This window comes from Lathamus discolor, chromosome 4 (assembly GCF_037157495.1).
Source record: "Lathamus discolor isolate bLatDis1 chromosome 4, bLatDis1.hap1, whole genome shotgun sequence".
In the NCBI taxonomy this organism is placed as follows: Eukaryota; Metazoa; Chordata; class Aves; order Psittaciformes; family Psittacidae; genus Lathamus; species Lathamus discolor.
Genome location: NC_088887.1, coordinates 61,346,071 through 61,363,936, shown reverse-complemented (window position 1 = coordinate 61,363,936; position 17,866 = coordinate 61,346,071). Strand labels below are relative to the sequence as shown.

Below are 17,866 nucleotides of genomic sequence, written 5' to 3'. Positions count from 1 at the left end.
GCGCAGGATCCATGCCTGGGCAGCAGCTGGATAGGACACAGGGAATAAAATGCTGAATCAGAAGTATTTTATTTTTGGTAGTTTAATAATGGTTTAGGGCCATCTGTGAGCAGGAACTGGGGAAAGACAAAGACATCTTTCCGCAGCACATGGTGAAAGAGTTCCTTAGGTAGTTCATACCGGTGATGCTTTGAAGACCTAGCCACTGTCCAAAAACCCCTCACGTGGACTTGCATATAGAACTGTGTCTCAAATGTGTGCTTCCAAGCAAATTTGGTTTGTCTGGGTATCCACACTCACATATGTAAGCCAGGGTAAGTCCTACAGAGAGAAGCAGGCAGAGGTGTAACTTGCTAGAGCTGCAAGTGCATGGCAGAATTGAAAGCATCAGCTTTCCCGAGTCCTAGCACTGCTTCTCAGCCAAAAAAGGGGCAAAGCAGTTAACAAAACTAGCTTGATTTCAGTTCCTCTGTTAGCTTGCTGCTTTCTTCATGTAGGCATAGAAAGTGCTGTATGGATGAACACGTTCCTGTAGTTTTGTAGGTACGTTCTTTGTCTTTAGAGAATGGCATGCCCCAGCAAGCTCCTCAGTTCACAGCGTCCTTCCTCCTGGCCACAAGGAGTTACTGCAGCTTCTCCAGGCTATGCCAGGCACAAAGTGAGAGCTACTGCAGGATAGTTTGATAGGATGAAAATGCTTCTGAAAATGGTTTTTATTGTTAGGGTCCTGAGTCTTGTTGATGGAGAACACAAGCAATTCTGAGGCAAGCCTCTATGTCCTTCAGAAGACTTAATCTGTGCCATGAATGGAAGAACTCACATACACCTACCACTGTGAGAACAGCCTTGCAAAAAGGAGCACAGAGAAATGTCAATAGTGTACTTAGATAAATGGTTTCAACAGGGAAAAGTGAGTTTGCTCAGTGCAGTTTATTTATGATCTGAGCATTCAGAGCATTTCGAAAGTCTACTTGATCAACAAAGGAAGAAACCAACTCTGTATTTATACAGTCTTGTACCAACCTCCCCGTTCCCTACCACTCTTAAACCTGTGGCCAATTTCAGCCAAAGGAGAGAGAAGGGCAGGGGCCTGGGAGAGAGGGAGGTGTACAAGCTCCATCAGGTGGAAACTTGGTGGGGAAGAAGGGCTCTGCCAGCCTCAACGCAGAGTCCTTGGGAGGGAGTCCAGGACCACAATGGAAGGAGGGGATACAGGAGGCATCATGGGAAGGGGGAATAGGAGATGTAAAGGCAATGTGGGGATCTGCAGAGAGGATCCAGGGAGACTATTACAGTAAGGGAAGGCAGAGAGGAAAGCAGAGGCTGTTACAGGTTTTGCTGGTTCTGCTGCCTGCAAAATCCTCTTCTTTGACATGCGAAAGGAATGTGAAGGTGCAAGGCAACAGGAATTAGTAAATAACCAGTAATAGTGCTTTTCAATAACCTTCATGAGCTGTTGGAGAGGTGTTTAAGCTGTATTCCATTTTCATAGATAAGGAGATGAAAGCTCTGGCTTAAGTCCAAAGCTTTCAAAAGCAGTAACTACTTTTAAGAGCTCTCCTTGATGCTCAGCACCAGAACTCCAAAGGGATTGATTTCACTGTTGCTATTGTTGTCAACTGTATGCTGATTCCTTCTGCAAGGCTAGGTCTAAACCTGTACAGTCAATAGCAGCAATAGCTTCTGAAAATTCAGGCTTTGTTGGCTTGCGGGGTTTTCACAAAGTATATAAGAAGAGACTAGTTTATGAGTGAAGCAGGTATCTAAAAACATCCTAATTGGTTACTATTGTGCCATGACAAGAATGGAAACAAAGACTTTGTGGGCTTAAGACACCTATAAAAAGGGCAAGGTAAAACAAAGATTAGAAGAAAAGACTTCCAAGTAAATCCATTCATCCGTGCAAATGGGAAGGGAAGCAAGGCATGTTTTCAAATCTTCCTCAATCTCCCGTAAAGACCAGGCAGATGGTTTGGGTGCATTCCTGTAAGCGTGTGATGAATATTTTATTCCTGAAAGGAACAGAAAACACGAATGTGTAGGTAGTTACCAGCTCCACTGAAAAGAGGGAGAAACAACACAGGACTTCTTCAGAAACTGCGTGAATTGGTAGTCCAGAAAAGGAAAATCCCCACAAATTTTGTTCATAGCAACATAATTACAAAAAAAAAAAAAAAAGAAGGAAGAGAGAGCTATAGTTATTTCCTCAGAATGATGCATTTCCAGTGTTAATTGTTCTGTGGCCATGTTTGTTTCAAAGACTAAGATCTCATTTGCCTACTTGCAAAAACAGGGGTGGTGAAAAGCCTCCAGGTTCCGTTGAAATGGCAGGTGTCACGTTCAGATCAGCCAGCAGCCAAAACAGGAGGAAATGACAGAGCTTTCAAACAGCATGCAGTCAGGTAGAAGCAGAAATGCAGTACTGATCAAAGAGAGCAAGTTCAAACCCAGTCCTAGGCATGTGCAGCACGGTTCCTGCCAGGCACTATCAGCATTGTGCCAAGTACAGTCTCAGAATAACCTTGAGTGTCACAGCAGATCAGTGAGAAGATGTAAGAATCACAACAGAAATGCTCCTTTGGGGATCCCCAGTACACAAAAATGAGTGAAAAATTGCCAGGAAAAATCATCTTAAGGGGTGCCTTAAAGGCACTCACATTTTAAAGCTTGTCTCAAAGCGCTGACACTTCGGTGACAATCAGGTTTGTGCTGTGACACAGTTCTGCCACTTCTGCAGCTGCAGCTCCCCATAGGTTGTTTGAAATCCTCAGGAGGTGAGCAGAAATGGTGATTTCCCCCTACGCCTTCTGCCACACTGCCATGCCCAGCTCTGGCACCACTGGCACCACCAGCAGCCCCAACATGCTCACCCTGACACTGCTTGGGTCGTAACGTGGTGTTGGGACCTGTAGTGGGAGATGCCAACTCTCCACAGCTGTCAAACAGGGGGCAGGATTCAGGAAAATGGGGAGCAGTAAAGTTTTATGTGGCTTCAAGCTGGCCGTAGGGTCCTTGCATGTGCAGGGTTATGAGAAATCCCATGGAACAGGAGTACAGCATCAGAGCCCATACAGGCAGGGCAGAGACCATAATAACTTTAAGGGAGATAGTATACCTTCGTGTGTTTCTGTTCTGCAACTCCTGTGTGCCTTGAGTGATCTCTGACTGAGAAAAAGACATGGTTCTTTCACGATTTCCAAAAGCTCTTACTGGCTGCATGGACCACAGTCCGTGGGGATGGTTGTTCAAAGGAAAAGCAGGGTAAGCACCTAAAGGAAATCTTTAAAACAACAAGAACCTCTGGTTCCAAGTGCAGCAAAATAAAATGGAAATTCTGCCAGCTTCCTAGGCCACACTTTTAGCTAAGGCACATTATACCCAAGTCCAGCAAAATCCAGCTATGGTAAAAATACCACTGCTCACCTTCATACGGAAACAAGATGGGGCACTATAAACAATGCTGGTGTACTTTTGGAGGTGTTTTGGGGTTTGTTTTCCTAAAGTCACCTAACTGGCCTCATGAAGACTTTTTGATCTTGGAAGATGAATTAGCATGAGGATTTTAGATCAGGAAACAGCCCTGGAGGAAGCTGCTGCTAACACTGGCCACTCCACTTCAGGCTTCCTTTGAGACTGCCTAGCATGAGTGGATGCCAGCAGCTACGCTTTCAGTAGCGTGTTCTTGCAGCAATACCTTTTTCCTACCAAGGTCATTTGCTTTTGCTGCTGAAACACCACTGCTCTACAGAAAATTGCAGTTAGGAAATGGGCAGGTCACAACCTCTGTTTAGGAAGTTTTGTCCTCTTTCCTCTGGGCTTTTCACCATGTCACAGTTTACAAACCCTTTGCACCTTTACTTCTGATTCTGCCACCTTTGTTCTTGGCACTGCTGATTTGCTCCGTTGTTTCAGAGCTCGTACCACCAAGTTTTATTCACTACATTCCAAAAGGTATCAAAACCGCTGGCTGTTTGCTTCATTCTCCTTAAAGAGTGCCAATGTATTTTAGGAGGCCAGCTTTTCCATTCTCATTACAGTATAGCGACTATGCCATGCCCAAAATAAATGGTATTCTTGGAATGCATTTTCTTATCTAGGGCTGGGCATTCCTTTTGTACCAGAATAATTTTAGTGTCTTATTTCAGAGTCAAACTGGGTAATATACAAAAGCCAGAGAGGATGGGGTCTATCCATAGCTGTGTCTTTGAGAATGAAAGTACCTCTGAGACAAGGGGTCAGGCCCCTGGAGGATGGACAGGGAGGGTATCCTGGGCAGTAATACGAGAATTGCCTTCTTCTTTCCATCATACCAGAAGTCATCAACAGCACGTCCTCCTGGCTTCCCAGGGTCAACCAATGGGGTTGGGCAAGCTGTGGTGAAGAGAGGTCTTCTGCACCTACAGAAGGTGGAGAGGAAAGCAGCTGTGGCTTAACTCTGGCAGAGTGCAGAAACATTATTGAGCACTGGTAGTGGTGGTGGGATTGTTAAGTGAGTGGCAGGACAAGTCATGGTCACACTCCTCTGCTGTCCTTTGCAGAAACAGTGGACTTGAAGCCTGGGTTTCTCTTCTGTCTCCTATGTCCTCTGCAGGGATTTGCTGCATGTGAGTATAGGGTTAAGGGACTGTTTTTTCCTCTAGCATTTTAGAGAACTGGAAGTTGAGCGAGATAAGAAAAAAGCTAGAGAATTACTGCCTTAAACCACATATATGTCTTAAGAAATGTTTGTCAAACACCTTGAAATGTGATAGCCCTTCCAGTGTCACAGAAACTGTGTGATTCCCAGAAGAGGTTTGGCAGTCCTAAATTGCAGAAGTGGGTTTTGCAATTGGAAGTCACGGAGTGATGCTGGAAGCAAAACAAGAAGTGGAATCAGCAGCACATTTTGGACGTCGCTGTCCTAAATAGTCCATCAAAAGACCTCGTACTTGAATGAGTTCAGCCAGTGGAAATAGAGAAATGCACATTACGTTGTTGTTGACAGGGAAAAAGCTGTGAAATATTATTGCATAAAACTGTGAGTCAGGACCTCTAATGTGTTTTTACAGTGTTGCCTGTGGCTTAATTGCACTTGTTCCTGATACTGTATTATATCTTCTTATACCTCTATTATTACACAGGCATTAATTTAATCGGAGATAATAAGTGAAACCTCTGGAATTAATTACAGGTTGTAACAGTTTTGTTACTTTACTAGAGCAGGTGGGAAGACAAAAACATGTGGACCCATAAACATTAACTGGCTTTTGCAATCCAGTCATTACCGGAGAAAGACGATGAACATTAAATTACTTGGAAAGGTAGCCAAGAATGCTCAGGCATTTCCACAGGAGTTCTCGGTGTGGAAGACTTTGACTACCTTTGCCTTTTCCTGGATCCTTTCAAATCTAAGTGCATCTTGTGTTTGAAACTATTTAAAAGATCTAAGTTTAAGGATTGCTTCTGCATATTCCTAGGATCTGATATGTCTGGCAGCAGGGGCCTTTGCAGTGTAGTTTCAATGGAGGCATGCTGCCAGGAGCTGGGAGCTGCGTGTGAATTGCTGTGATTTCCCTTTGGGTCCTCTCATTTCTGCCAGATTTGAAGTGGACTTTCTGCAAGTGAGAAGCAAACATGGCCCCCTTCCAACAGAACAATGTCTGGGAGGGTGTCTGACGTGTAAAACCTTGTAGGGGAGCCTTTCAAAGCATCTTAAAAAATCTCCTCTTGTGGGGGATTTCTCATAATGAAGAAAGTCATTGGTTGGGCATAGGAAGCAGAAGGCATCTTGCCTGGTTGCCTTATCTTTCTGATCACGGAGTTACATTAGAAAGTAACTCTATCTTATATAAAATGACTCATCTTATACTATTTCTAAAATGCTGCTAGTTCCTCGGTACACCATTCAGCATAGTAAAAACCTTCCTGGTCAGCAGGATTTGCTTAGTATTTAATCTAACCTTTCCTTCTTGAAAAAAAAAATAATCTCTTACTGCTTTTAGTGAATTGTTTTTTAAACCAAATAAATACATCAATTTCTTTGTTTTTAACTCACTGGCACTTGTAAGCAGCTATTTTGTGCTTCATTTCAGCTGTCACTTTCAGCCGAGATACACATAGATCAAACCCATCCAGTCTGAGCTCACGAGTCAGCTTTAAACCCTTAATCATGTCTGTTGTTCTTGTCTTAAACTGTCTCCACTAGATCTACATCATTCAAACACTGAAGTACTCTGAAATTAATAAGAAATCTCAAGAATGGTCCCTTCAGACTTCTGTAGAGGAGAACTGTTACCTACCTGGTCTGTGATTTGCCTCCAGAATGCAGGAAATATATATGCCTGTGTTACATGGAAAGCCTGGCAGTCTTAGCAGTGGGGGATTTTGGACCTTGGGGGTCCTTTCAAGGGTGATCTTGTGCCTGGAACAGCATGCTGAGGGCTTAAGGTTGCACCTGGGTGCTGACCCAGTATGTCACCACATCTGCTCCTTACTTCAGTGTAGATGAATTCCCCCGGAATAAGTATATTTTAGTTATTTTCCCCCTCAATGTATTAGCCAGGAGTTTGAATTCCCTATGTTATATTCACTAATATGTATTATTTCCCTAGCTCCCTACACGTTACTTCTCTGCACTCACTGCTGCCTCTAATACATCCAAATTCAGGATCATCTGGGATTTTGATCAATTGTGTCTTGGGAATCGAATTAGCTCACTGGTGACGGCTTTTTCAAACACTAATACAGACACTAGGTAAAGACTCAAAACTGGAAACATGGAGATGATGAGACTGTGCACCTGCAGAATGCTGGCCAAATTCCAGCTAATGTTTTAAGTATAAATAAATTAAGCTCCATGTTTAGGCTCTCATTTCATGATAAATGCAAACAAATCTCCCTACAGTCTCCTGCCTGAAAGATCAGCCTATTTCTTTCCCTCAGCCCATGACATCCATTTGCACCCTAGTTTTCTACAGTCAAAACATGGTTAAAGAACTAACCTATCCAAAACACTTAAATTAATAGAAGTTAGTTTTTTACTAGTTTAGTTAATGCAATTCACTACAGGAGGCTGGGGGGCGAGGAGGAGCATGGAAAACCTGGTTTTGGTGGCAGCCCATACATGTATCAGCTTCAGCTGTGCAATTATAGTCCTTGGAGCCTATCCTAGAGCACCCTCTCCACCATACACACCCCACACATCACCACCACCTCCCCCCGCAGTGTAGGCTCTGGGGGCTTGGGACCCTCTGCAGAGACAGGAGGCCTGGACCACTGTGGCCCATTCCATCATTCCTCGTTCATTTTATGTGCATGAGAAATCCCCCTTCCCTGAGCATCTCGACGACATCCAGAATAAAAATTATATGTATGTTTGACGGATGAAAAAGATGAAGCTGTGTGAATTTAAAGGGCATGCCCAGGCAAGCAGGGAAAGCAAACTTTTCGCCATGACTATTCCCTGCGCCCTATGCAGTCTGTACTTTGCCTCATGGACACTCAGAATCTCTGCAGTTTATTCCAGGTATGACTGATGCTGTGCTCTAATGTAGTCTGAACGGCAGACTCCCTGCCTTGTGCTATTTGGTTCTGAAATCTAGGAGATGCACGGCATCATAAATAACTCAAACACAGTCATTTCAGAGTGCATATTAAGGGTGGCATAAGGCCAGAAACCTCATTTTCTTTCCGTTCTTTCCTTTCAAATACATCTTCATTTTTTCTAAAGCTATTTTCTCCTGCCTACTAACCTTAAGTACCTTCAAGCAATTGAGTAAGATAGTCCTATCTTTTGTAGACTGTATCAGAGGACATATAAAAGGAAGTGTATAACTTCTCACAGCACCCTGGTTTTGACTAACAATCTACTAGATTCCTGTCCTCCCTGGTTTTATTTGCCTCTCTAAACACCAAAACTATAAAACTATTGCCTCACAGGAGATCCTCAGGTCACCCAAATCCTGGTCAAATATTGGCTGTGGAAATAGCCAGCACATCACTGCAGGACTTTCTCCATGAACATAAGCCTTTAGTCAGCTGTTGCCTGTTGGCAAGTAGAGGATGCATCATTTGATGATGAGATGTATACATGAAGGGTGATTTTGCCTTGCTGGTTTTTTGTTAAATAATACAATGAACATGTTTAACTTCTTCCTGCAAGCCTTTTTGACCCTGTCAAAGACTGGCAGCATCAATGACATGGTGCATGCTGAACGGATTCATACTCATGGCTCTGGTAAGTTCTGTGTTTCTGTGGGAGATGAGATCCTCAGGGGGTGGGAGTGACAGTGGTGGTATCCTAAAATTCACAGGCGTTTTGGCAGCGAGTGTCTCTGCAGCCTCCTTGGGATGTCAGGGAATGCTGAGCACAAATGCCACATGGAGAAAGAGCTGCCCTCCTACTTTCAGTAGGTGTGTTTATTATAACATACACTACAAAGGGCTTTGGTTTACTCTGGTGTCATGGATCAGTTTTCCTTCACCTCATCCGTCTCCCTCTTCCCCCTCTGAAGCCATTTCGTCAGTTATGTTCCACTGGTTTTGTGTATTGGAAAAGCTGCTTGTCTAAAAAGCATGAATGATCCCATTTTGATTGATTGTTGGGCCAGCTTGGATGTGGTTACAAAGCCTGTGGCGCTGAAGGAGTACCGTTGGTGGAGTTCAACCAGAAGCGTGTCTGGAGATGCGATTAACAGAGGCAGGTGTGCCTGGCACCAGATCCTGGAACCAATGGCTTTACTCTTTTGCTAATTCTTGAGCACAACAGCACCTCAGCACAAGAGCACCTCAGCAAATCTCCTTGGTCCTCTTCTCAATTATGTCTCAAATCAGCTTGCCCAAAACACAAGGTTGAGTGTAAAACCCGCTCCAAAAACAGTAACAGAAATTAATATCCCAATAGCTGGAAAAAACCCCACATAAGCTGTCAAGACTTACATGTCTTCAGAGGGTTGTGTTGGGGGCAGGGGAAACCTCTGAGCTATTCTTGTGCCGTAAGAACATTTCAAATAACTCCCTCTTACACTCCCATGAATTTTTAAGCACATTGTTATGTGCATGTCCATCTTCTCCTTCTAACAGCTTTTATTTTTGTACCAGACAATTCGTACGCTCACAATGCAGGCTTGCTATTCTAGGTACAGGAATGCAATCATTGCTTTACTTTGAAATTGTAAAGAACGCGATCACACAGCGATCACACAAGTGTGTACTAGACTGCAGCTGGATGCAGAATTTTGCCTGCTAAATGTTCCCACTGGCAGCTGGAAACCGGTCCCCATGGGCATCTCCCATTTCCCAGCTAGTAATCGCTGCTGGTATGCTGAGCAGCGCACTGCAGCATCAGAGAATTGGGAAGTTTACAGCTCATGGAGCAAGAGGTTGAGCTCGGTAAGGTGAAGCTCAGGACTTTTCCTCTAATCAAAATTCTCTACACAGAGGGATCTTTGGCCAAATTATGAGGATGTGATTTAACACCCAGTGACTGAGGTCTTGAATCTGAATGAGGAGTGTGTGAGGTTTAGCAGCATGCTGCTGCAGCACTTATCAAGAAATCACTTAATATTCGCTCTAATCGGAAGCGGAGCGTTTGACTGCAAGAAAGTTTTTATGTTTTAATGGCAATCTGGGTTAATGAAAATGTAAAACACAGCGTTAGAAGATTGCCAATGTAAAGGTGCTGCGGCAGGAACCATTTGTGCAGGTTTGCAAACCATCCCACTACCAGCTCAACCACAAGCAGTGCCTGATTATGTCTTAAGTAAGGGGGGGGGAGAGTAAAATTAGGATTCTGACTTTTCAATCGAGATACGCAGCTTCAAGCACTGGCGTTCAGATTCAGACATCAAAGTAAGTAGCTGCGCGCTCACTCACCCTTCAGGCTCTGATCCCGAAGGAAGCAGGAAAGCAGAGCTGCCTCCCTCTCCCCCGCCGAAGCCAGGCACCCTTTCCTGCCTGCCAGCCCGGGGGGCTCTGCGGGGCCGCAGACCCGTGGATGTAGGGGTGCTTCCTCGACATGGGGCACACCCCGAGGGTGCTTACACAAGCTGGGTAGACCCGGGGGCCCGATCCCGACGCATCCCGCCGCACTAAGCGCAGGTCACCAGGACCCCGGGGTGCCGTGGGATCCCCACTGCGCTGTGTGCGGGGCTCGGGGCACCATGGAACCCCCGAGAGGGGCAAGCCCAACCCCACTGCCGCCGGGAGGGAAGCCCTCCCTCTCGCTAAGCGCCTGCCTCGGACCGCAGCGACCTCCACCGCACAAAGCCCCCGGCTCCGCGGGGAGGGCGGCCCGCGCCCGGGCTCCGCCTTCCGCTCCTCCCCGGCGGCCGGGCCCGCGCGGAGGGAGCCAGATCCACACCGCGCAGCCCGCGGGGGGCGATGTGACCCGCGCTGCCAGGGCGCGGTGCGACGGTGAGGGGTGGGGGGCAAGGCGGGCGGGCTCGCTGGGGGGGACACAGAGAGTGCGAGAGAGCTCCGGACCGGGGGAAGATGTGGCTGAAGCCCGAGGAGGTGCTGCTGAAGAACGCCCTCAAGCTGTGGGTCACGCAGAAGAGCAGCGGCTACTTCATCCTGCAGCGGCGTCGGGGCCACGGAGACGGCGGCGGCCGCTTCACAGGTACCTGGTGGCGCGGGGGGCTCAGCGGGTCGCCGGGCCGGGCCGGGCGCCGGGTCCCCCCCGCCTCCTCTCCGCCCTGCGGGAACTTGGCCGCGACGGGGGGGACCCGTCGGTGGGGCGCGCTGCGGGGGGCGGGAGCGGCCTCTTTGTTCGGACCGCGGCGGGGACCCTGGGCTGGCCGGCTCGGCTCGGGGGGCAGTGCGGGGCGGGCGAGGGGCGGCGTGGACCTCACCCCTTGGCGGAGGCAGCCGCCGGCCGGGCGTGAGAGTTGCCTCGGGAGCAGCTTCGTGCTTCTGTAGCCTCCAGCGCCGTGAAAGCCGCTGCTATTTTTACTTCCCCTCTCGCCTCCCGCTGGCTTTCTTAAGTGCGACTGGGGGCGAGCTCGGGGCCCGGCGCCCGCTGGGGAGAGCCGCCGGGGGATCGGGCCGGCCCCGCTCCCCGCGGAGCTGGCCGCGGAAACGCGAGCCGGGATCGGGCCGGGGCCGCTGTGCTCGGCAGAGGGCTGCTGGGGGCACGCCAGCCGGGCTGTGCCCCCCGCCACCGGCCGCGACCTGTGCTGAGGCTCGGCTTCCCCCCTGTATAGAATGGGAGTCGTATGTATGCTTACGGCTTTTGGCCAGTGCAGACATTACGGGGAGGAGGTTGTCAGTTCAGCGTTGTGGAAAAGTGGATTCCGACTTATTTTTGCATTTATCCTACTCTGGTGTTGATGTTGTAGAGTAACCGAGTAAGAAACCTGGGCCAGACTTTTGGTTCAAAGACATCAGTATCTGCATGCAAGCAGACAATACTTTGAAGAATTAATACAGTTTAACAGTGTAATTCTTATTGAAAAGCAGATGAAGTTGTTTTGCACCTTTTTAAAATCAGTATTTTTAATGGTGGCTCATGTATTTGAAGGGGTGGTTGGGTATTTTCAAAGGGAGTATTTGCCTTATTAAAACCTTTTGCTCCCGAACCATTGACCCTTGCCACTTGATAATACTGCTGTCTGTTGGAGCTTCCCCTAGATGCGGAGTCATAAGGAACACAGAACTTAATTGTGGCGTGGCTGATCCTGTGTTGTCACTGTGTTACTATTGAAATGCCAGCCCTGGTATAGTTAATGGAAGTTTTGCCAGCAAGTTAAATGTTTATGCTCATATTTTCCCCTGCAGCCCGTGTGGAAGTCATAAGCCAGTCTTTTGTGATTGTAAGGACGATGTGGATTAATTTTCAGAGTTAAAAATAGCTGTTTACAGCTGCTTGATTTAGGTCCAGGGCAATCATGAGGTTCAGATCCACAAACGTTAACTCCTCGCGCCTGAGCTTTCCACGGCAGAAATCTGCAAGCTTAAACCAACCAAACTGCTTTTCTCTCTGGTTAAGTTTCAGGTGAATCATTTTGCTGAATCTACAGTGCACGGGCTTGCACAAATCTCTTTTGGCTGGCAAAGGAAAGCTGCTCCTGTCTCCGGCAATGTTTTCAAAGGGAACTGTAAATTCTGACAGTCTCATAAAGCATTTGGAAATGTTTGTATTTGAAAGAGCTTAGAAATCAGAGTCCTGTAACCAAAAAGCAAGTGTGGGGGAGCACAGAGCATGTCTGGAGTTAAATGGATAGCTTCCCCCCCCCCCCCCGCCTCGGTTTTTAGTTGGGATAAATGAAATGGAGACCTGCACTGAGAAACAGTTGGGCTTTGCTGGTGAGTGTTTGCTTTCAGTGCAAAGCTTACCTTCTGATTCTTGCTTTACGTGGCTATAGAGACACTTTTACCTCGTACCTGCCCTTTCCAAACAGGCAGATACAAAGGGCAGTTAAGCACTGCCATATTTCAGATACGGTCTGCCAAACTGTAGAGACATACGTTAGAAGATTTTGTTTTACTGCGGAAGCAAAGCTTAAGTGAGAAAAATCTCCATATCTCTCTTCTTTTCCCTTTAGTAACTTGAACCCTGGCCATTGCAGTTACGTTTGATGGAAAGGTAGAAGATTCAAAGATGTGAAGATCCTATACATGAAAGCAGGTGCCGTGGTAAAAGAGAATCTCATAGCTCCTCCAGTGAGGAGGAGGAGGCTGCGTTAGACCCATGTGGGATCAGCAGAACAAAGCCCCCAGGAGACCGGGTTTCATAAGTAAAAAGTGTAGGTGGGGCAGGGGACCACCGGTGACATGACTGCTTTTAAACAGAGTGGATGGGTGCGATGCCTGAGCTACCCCTCCTGCGTATTACTGCAGCAGGTCCTCATGTAGGTTCAGTGCAAATGTTTTGTGGCCCTATTCTCATATTTGCATGTCTTTTTTTCTTCTTGGATGCTTCTCTCTCCTTGCCAGGGCATTTTGTCCATTATGTAAGTTAGCACAGCTGGAGGGTATATTTTATGTGGATTTAATTGCTGAAGGATGGGCTACAGAAGATCTCTCACACAAAAGCTCTTTTCTTCTGTATCTGTTTCTTTGAGTGCTGTGTTTCAGTTGGACTCCGAGCAGATGTTTGTAAGAAAGAGACTATATTTACTACTGTTATTTAATTTGCATCCTAGGGAAGTGACTGAATCCAGGCTGGGCTTGCAAGCAGTGGGTACAAAAAAATGATGGAGGCTGTGTTTAACTCCTCATTACCTGACCGGTGTCATCCCGGTTTCTGCCTTCCTGAGGGACATGCTTTTCAAGTGAATGTTTAGTTTAGCACTTTACCTGCGTCTCTACTTGAGAGCTGTCTTGGGTCAGAGACTTAGGCAGGAAATGGATAATAGTTTAGAAATACTTTATGGAAACTGAATTATTTATTTTTTTTTGCTGATTTTAAAACTAATTTTAAGTTACAGATTTTAAGAAAAACATTTAGCTCAGCAATTTCTGTTGATTCTGGTCTGGTGGGTTTTGGAATTTATTTCCCCCTAATTGGATACCTCTTTATCCCCACTAAAAGGCTTGTGATGTAGTCATGATTAACAGGTCGAAGTTGGTTAGATTTGGTACTTGCAGATATCTTTAGTTCTGAGGTTATATATTAATGATAAGCTTGAGATGCTGTCACACTAGTAAAAAATACAGTCAAATTCCTTATGGTAGAATACTGCAAGATGGTTTAGCCTGTAAGTGAATCAATATGTTCATTTTTATGAGGGGATGTTGAAAGCCTCATTCACCTTCCTGTTTGATTAGATTGGTTTTGTGCATTTTGACAGCAAAACCACTTGTTCTGGGAGGCATTAGGAATGATTTAATCACAAACACTGGACTGAGAGTGGTTTTCCACTCTTCCCAAGCAGCTGGCTTTGCAGTTGCTGTTTACACAGTACTTCACATCGCACACTCTTAGTACATAAAAACCCACTTAAGATTCTTCTAGATACTTGTAAATTTCCCATTTTTAAAATAAGGTGAAATAAAACTTTAAAATGAACTCTTGTTTCAAGCGGCTTTTTGTCTTCATTTTTCATAGAATCACAGAATCATAGAATAGTTAGGGTTGGAAAGGACCTCAAGATCATCTAGTTCCAACCCCCCTGCCATGGGCAGGGATACTTCACACTGAACCATCCCACCCAAGGCTTCATCCAGCCTGGCCTTGAACACTGCCAGGGATGGAGCACTCACAACCCCCCTGGGCAACCCATTCCAGTGCCTCACCACCCTAACAGGAAAGAATTTCCTCCTTATATCCAATCTAAACTTCCCCTGTTTAAGTTTAAACCCGTTACCCCTTGTCCTGTCACTACAGTCCCTGACAAAGAGTCCCTCCCCAGCATCCCTATAGGCCCCCTTCAGGTACTGGAAGGCTGCTATGAGGTCTCCACGCAGCCTTCTCTTCTCCAGGCTGAACAGACCCAGCTTCCTCAGCCTGTCTTCATATGGGAGGTGCTCCAGTCCCCTGATCATCCTCGTGGCCCTCCTCTGGACTTGTTCCAGCAGTTCCATGTCCTTTTTATGTTGAGGACACCAGAACTGCACACAATACTCCAGGTGAGGTCTCACAAGAGCAGAGCAGAGGGGCAGGATCACCTCTTTCGACCTGCTGGTCACGCTGCTTTTGATGCAGCCCAGGATACAGTTGGCTTTCTGAGATACTGTGCTGCTTTAAGTGCTTGCCTGAAGTAGATCAATAAAAATTGTCTTGTTCCTGTTTTACTTGTGTTTTTAATTTCGTTATGTTATTTTCCCCTTACTATTTTCCCAGCCTTCATTTTCAGCTGGATGAAAGGGCACTTTCTAAGCTGGATGTGGTCTTACATCGCTTACAACTTGCAGAGGATGAACATTTTGAAAAGAAATTGATTTCTGCTTCATCTCATGTAAACATTTATGGTTCACAACTTTAAATGTAATACACTGGCAAAAAGAAGCATCTTCTGTATATGAATCTGACCTTTATTATTCCTTTAATAAAAATAAATGTGGTATGTGTGATAAATACACTTCCCTGACCTCTATGCCAGCAATTGGAGTAACTCCCATCTCAGGATTTTATTTCTTCTAAGTAAAATTCTTGCAGGGTGGTAGCTTTTGAACTGATCTATAGAGTACCTCTTGGTTGTGAATGGAGATGTGACTAGTTACATGATAAGAGCTCTCATCCTTATTTTCCCCTGTCTTGGATTTTAGTTTTTAATGCATACTGTAAAAAGGCTATTGATAATGTTTTTTTTTCTGGAGATTAGAAAAGCAAAAGATCTCTTGCTGCTCTTTCATACTCTCGAGTCCAAACAGTACTGTAATCATCATAAATACATCAGCTTTTAGTAGGCCTGTACATCTCTGAAAGTCTGGGTAAATGATTTCATAATAGAGTGTATTTCAGAGAGAGGCAGTGAAGGAACCACAGAGGTTTGGGGGGTTCCTGTGACTTAAACAGGGAATCCATCTACCTTGCTCCTCTTCATTACACTGTAGCAAAGGAGTGTCAAATACATGGTGAAGACTCTTGATTTTTTTGTAGAGAATGAAATGGCTATACTGATAAGCTTTTATACATCGGGAGGGGTGAAAGGCAAAATGCATATTATATTCGTAGGATCGTATTAAAAGATCTGTCGCAGTACAGTCTTCAAAGCAGCTTGCCTTTTTGTCCAAGATACCAAAAGGAGACGCCGATAGGTAAAGGCTCAGTCTGAGCTCTGATTGAGAAGAAAAAGGGGGGAAGAAAGAAGTGCTCTTATTTTAAATGCAGTGGATCATGGAGAGGAAGATGCCACAGTAATGATGCTCATAAAGGATACTGGTCATGCGCACTGTCTGCATTCATGGTTTTGCTTTCTTAAGGAAGAGCTCTCTGAAGCCTTGCACAAGGAGAGGGGGAAATCCAAATACTTTACTGAAAGCTTGGAATCTTGTCAAAATGTTATCTAGCCTTGCCCACAACTGGAATTCAGATCAGCAGGTTTTTTTTCTCCTGTTATTTTTTTATCTCCTTATTTTGCTGTAACATTTTGGAAGAAGAATGCATGCTTATAAGCTCTTCCCCAAGAGGGTGGCTTCTCCGTTACAGCGTGTTTCCAAGAGGCATGAGTGGGAAGGAGGGTTAGGGCAGGAGGGCCAGGCCCCTGCCTGCAAGGCCAGACACTCCAGTTCCTGAGTCCTGAACTGTGTGCTGCTCTGGCTCCCTCTGTTTGCCTTTCTGGGGTGGGTTTCCTGCTCCTAAGGAGCAGCCATGCTGAGATGGATAAAGCAAAACCGCAGATGCTTGTGTTGAAATGCTAACATTGGATTAAATCCTTATATTAAAGAGGAGGATGTACATCTGTATGGAGAGATGGGGCTGGGTTGTGTCTCCTTTGAGGGTGACCGCCAGCCTGTGCAACACTAATCAAGTGAACAGCTACAATGGCTTTTTATTTTCATGTTCCGGAGGCCAGATGGCACACAAAAAGGCAGGAAAATCACAGAATGCTTTGGGTTGGAAGGGACTTCCAAAGCTCATCCAGTTCCAACCCCCTACCATGGGCAGGGACACCTTCCACTAGACCAGGTTGCTCCAAGCCCCATCCAACCTGGCCTTGAACACTGCCAGGGATGGGGCAGCCACAGCTTCTCTGGGCACCCTGTGCCGGTGTCTCACCACCCTCACAGGAAAAATGTCTTCTTTATCAAATCATTGGGCACGTCTGTGGTGGCACAGTTTAAGTAATACTGGATTGGTCTCCTCAGCGTTATTGCTGCACCCACTAAAAATTAGAGACTTTTTGTGCATTGCCCCAGGTAGTGCCCTGTTTCTGGGTAGTTTACAGGGCTGCAGCAGCAGCTACTGTCCCACCTTCTCCTCCATTGTCAGGTGGAAAATAGTTTCAGGTATTTTCACTTGTAACGTGAGAATTGAAGCATTTGGCTGTGCAGCCTTCGGGGCTACAAAAATAGGCTTGGCCTGACCTGGACTGAAGGCAGAGGACTGAGATAAGCAGCTGTGAGAGCCTTGCAGTGGCAGCGTGCCCGCCTGGGGAAATGGCCCATAGGGAAGCAGGAGCAAGGAGAAGCTGCCAGTGCCCAAGGGCCATGGGGCGGTTTTTACCATCTCGGGAGAGCTGGGGCATGGTTCCACTCACTTCTCTTTCCTTGGTGTGGTCTTTCGCTTCCCATGCAGTGGTCTGATGCAGGAGCAGGATCTCACCATCACACCCAAGAATGCAGGAGTCATGGGGACCATGGGACACTGACGTCCACAGTGAAATGCCCCAGATCCTCTCATTTCCTTATGCCCTGTCTCTCTGGAGCACTGGAACCAGTTTACCCAGTGGCAGTGTTTGGTCTGCCAAAACCCATATTGGAAGTAAGGTAAGGGCTTGAATATTGGTATTTCCCCAGGTGAATAAATGCTTGGAGCATTAAGTCTTTATGTTGAAATCTAGTGTTGTCTGTGGTTATCTTTAAGTGTGGTGAGCCCTTATCATCACAAAGGAAACACAGCCTTTCTACAGGCCTTGGAGGAGTCCTCCATCCTTTTTGCTATGTACTTGCACAAATAAGTTCTGCAGGGTTAATTTCTGTGGGGGAAGCCTAATGAGAAATAATTTCTCATGGGTGCTGTGTTAGATCTTGTCTATATAGTTTTGCAAAACTCAGTGAAGACAGTGTGGCTGGTGTAAAGCTGCTGTTGTTAGTGGCCTTGCATAACTGACGGTGGTTTTATGCAGCAAACCCACGGATTTTAGGGTGGCCCGGGTGAAAGTAACAACTCGTGAAACATCTGAGTTTTGAACTCTTGGAGAAATCAAATCAAGATGGTATGAAAAAGCTAGAGGCGTACCCAAACGCTCATGCTGGTGGCTGCCACCTGCCAGCAGTAACTTCA

General features: G+C 46.1%; 1 protein-coding gene and 1 long non-coding RNA gene across 4 annotated transcripts in view; one reads left to right on the top strand and one right to left on the bottom strand.

Moving 5' to 3' along the window:
• Nucleotides 1-1,830: 1,830 nt before the first annotated feature.
• On the bottom strand, nt 1,831-9,914 carry LOC136012688 (uncharacterized). The gene is made up of 3 exons (XR_010611901.1): nt 9,853-9,914; nt 4,221-4,397; nt 1,831-2,012 (listed from the first exon to the last, which is right to left on the bottom strand). It is a non-coding gene; the product is annotated as an uncharacterized LOC136012688 (long non-coding RNA).
• Nucleotides 9,915-10,449: 535 nt separating this feature from the next.
• The window catches only part of TBC1D8 (TBC1 domain family member 8), a 50,394-nt gene continuing 42,977 nt past the window's right edge, over nt 10,450-17,866 (top strand). For all 3 annotated transcript variants that reach the window (XR_010612290.1, XM_065677701.1, XM_065677700.1), the window contains exon 1: nt 10,450-10,597. Coding sequence is in view for 2 of the 3 variants with exons in the window: in XM_065677701.1 (XP_065533773.1) it covers nt 10,471-10,597 (127 nt within the window). In the remaining variant the exon portion in view is untranslated. The remainder of the gene's footprint in view (nt 10,598-17,866) is intronic.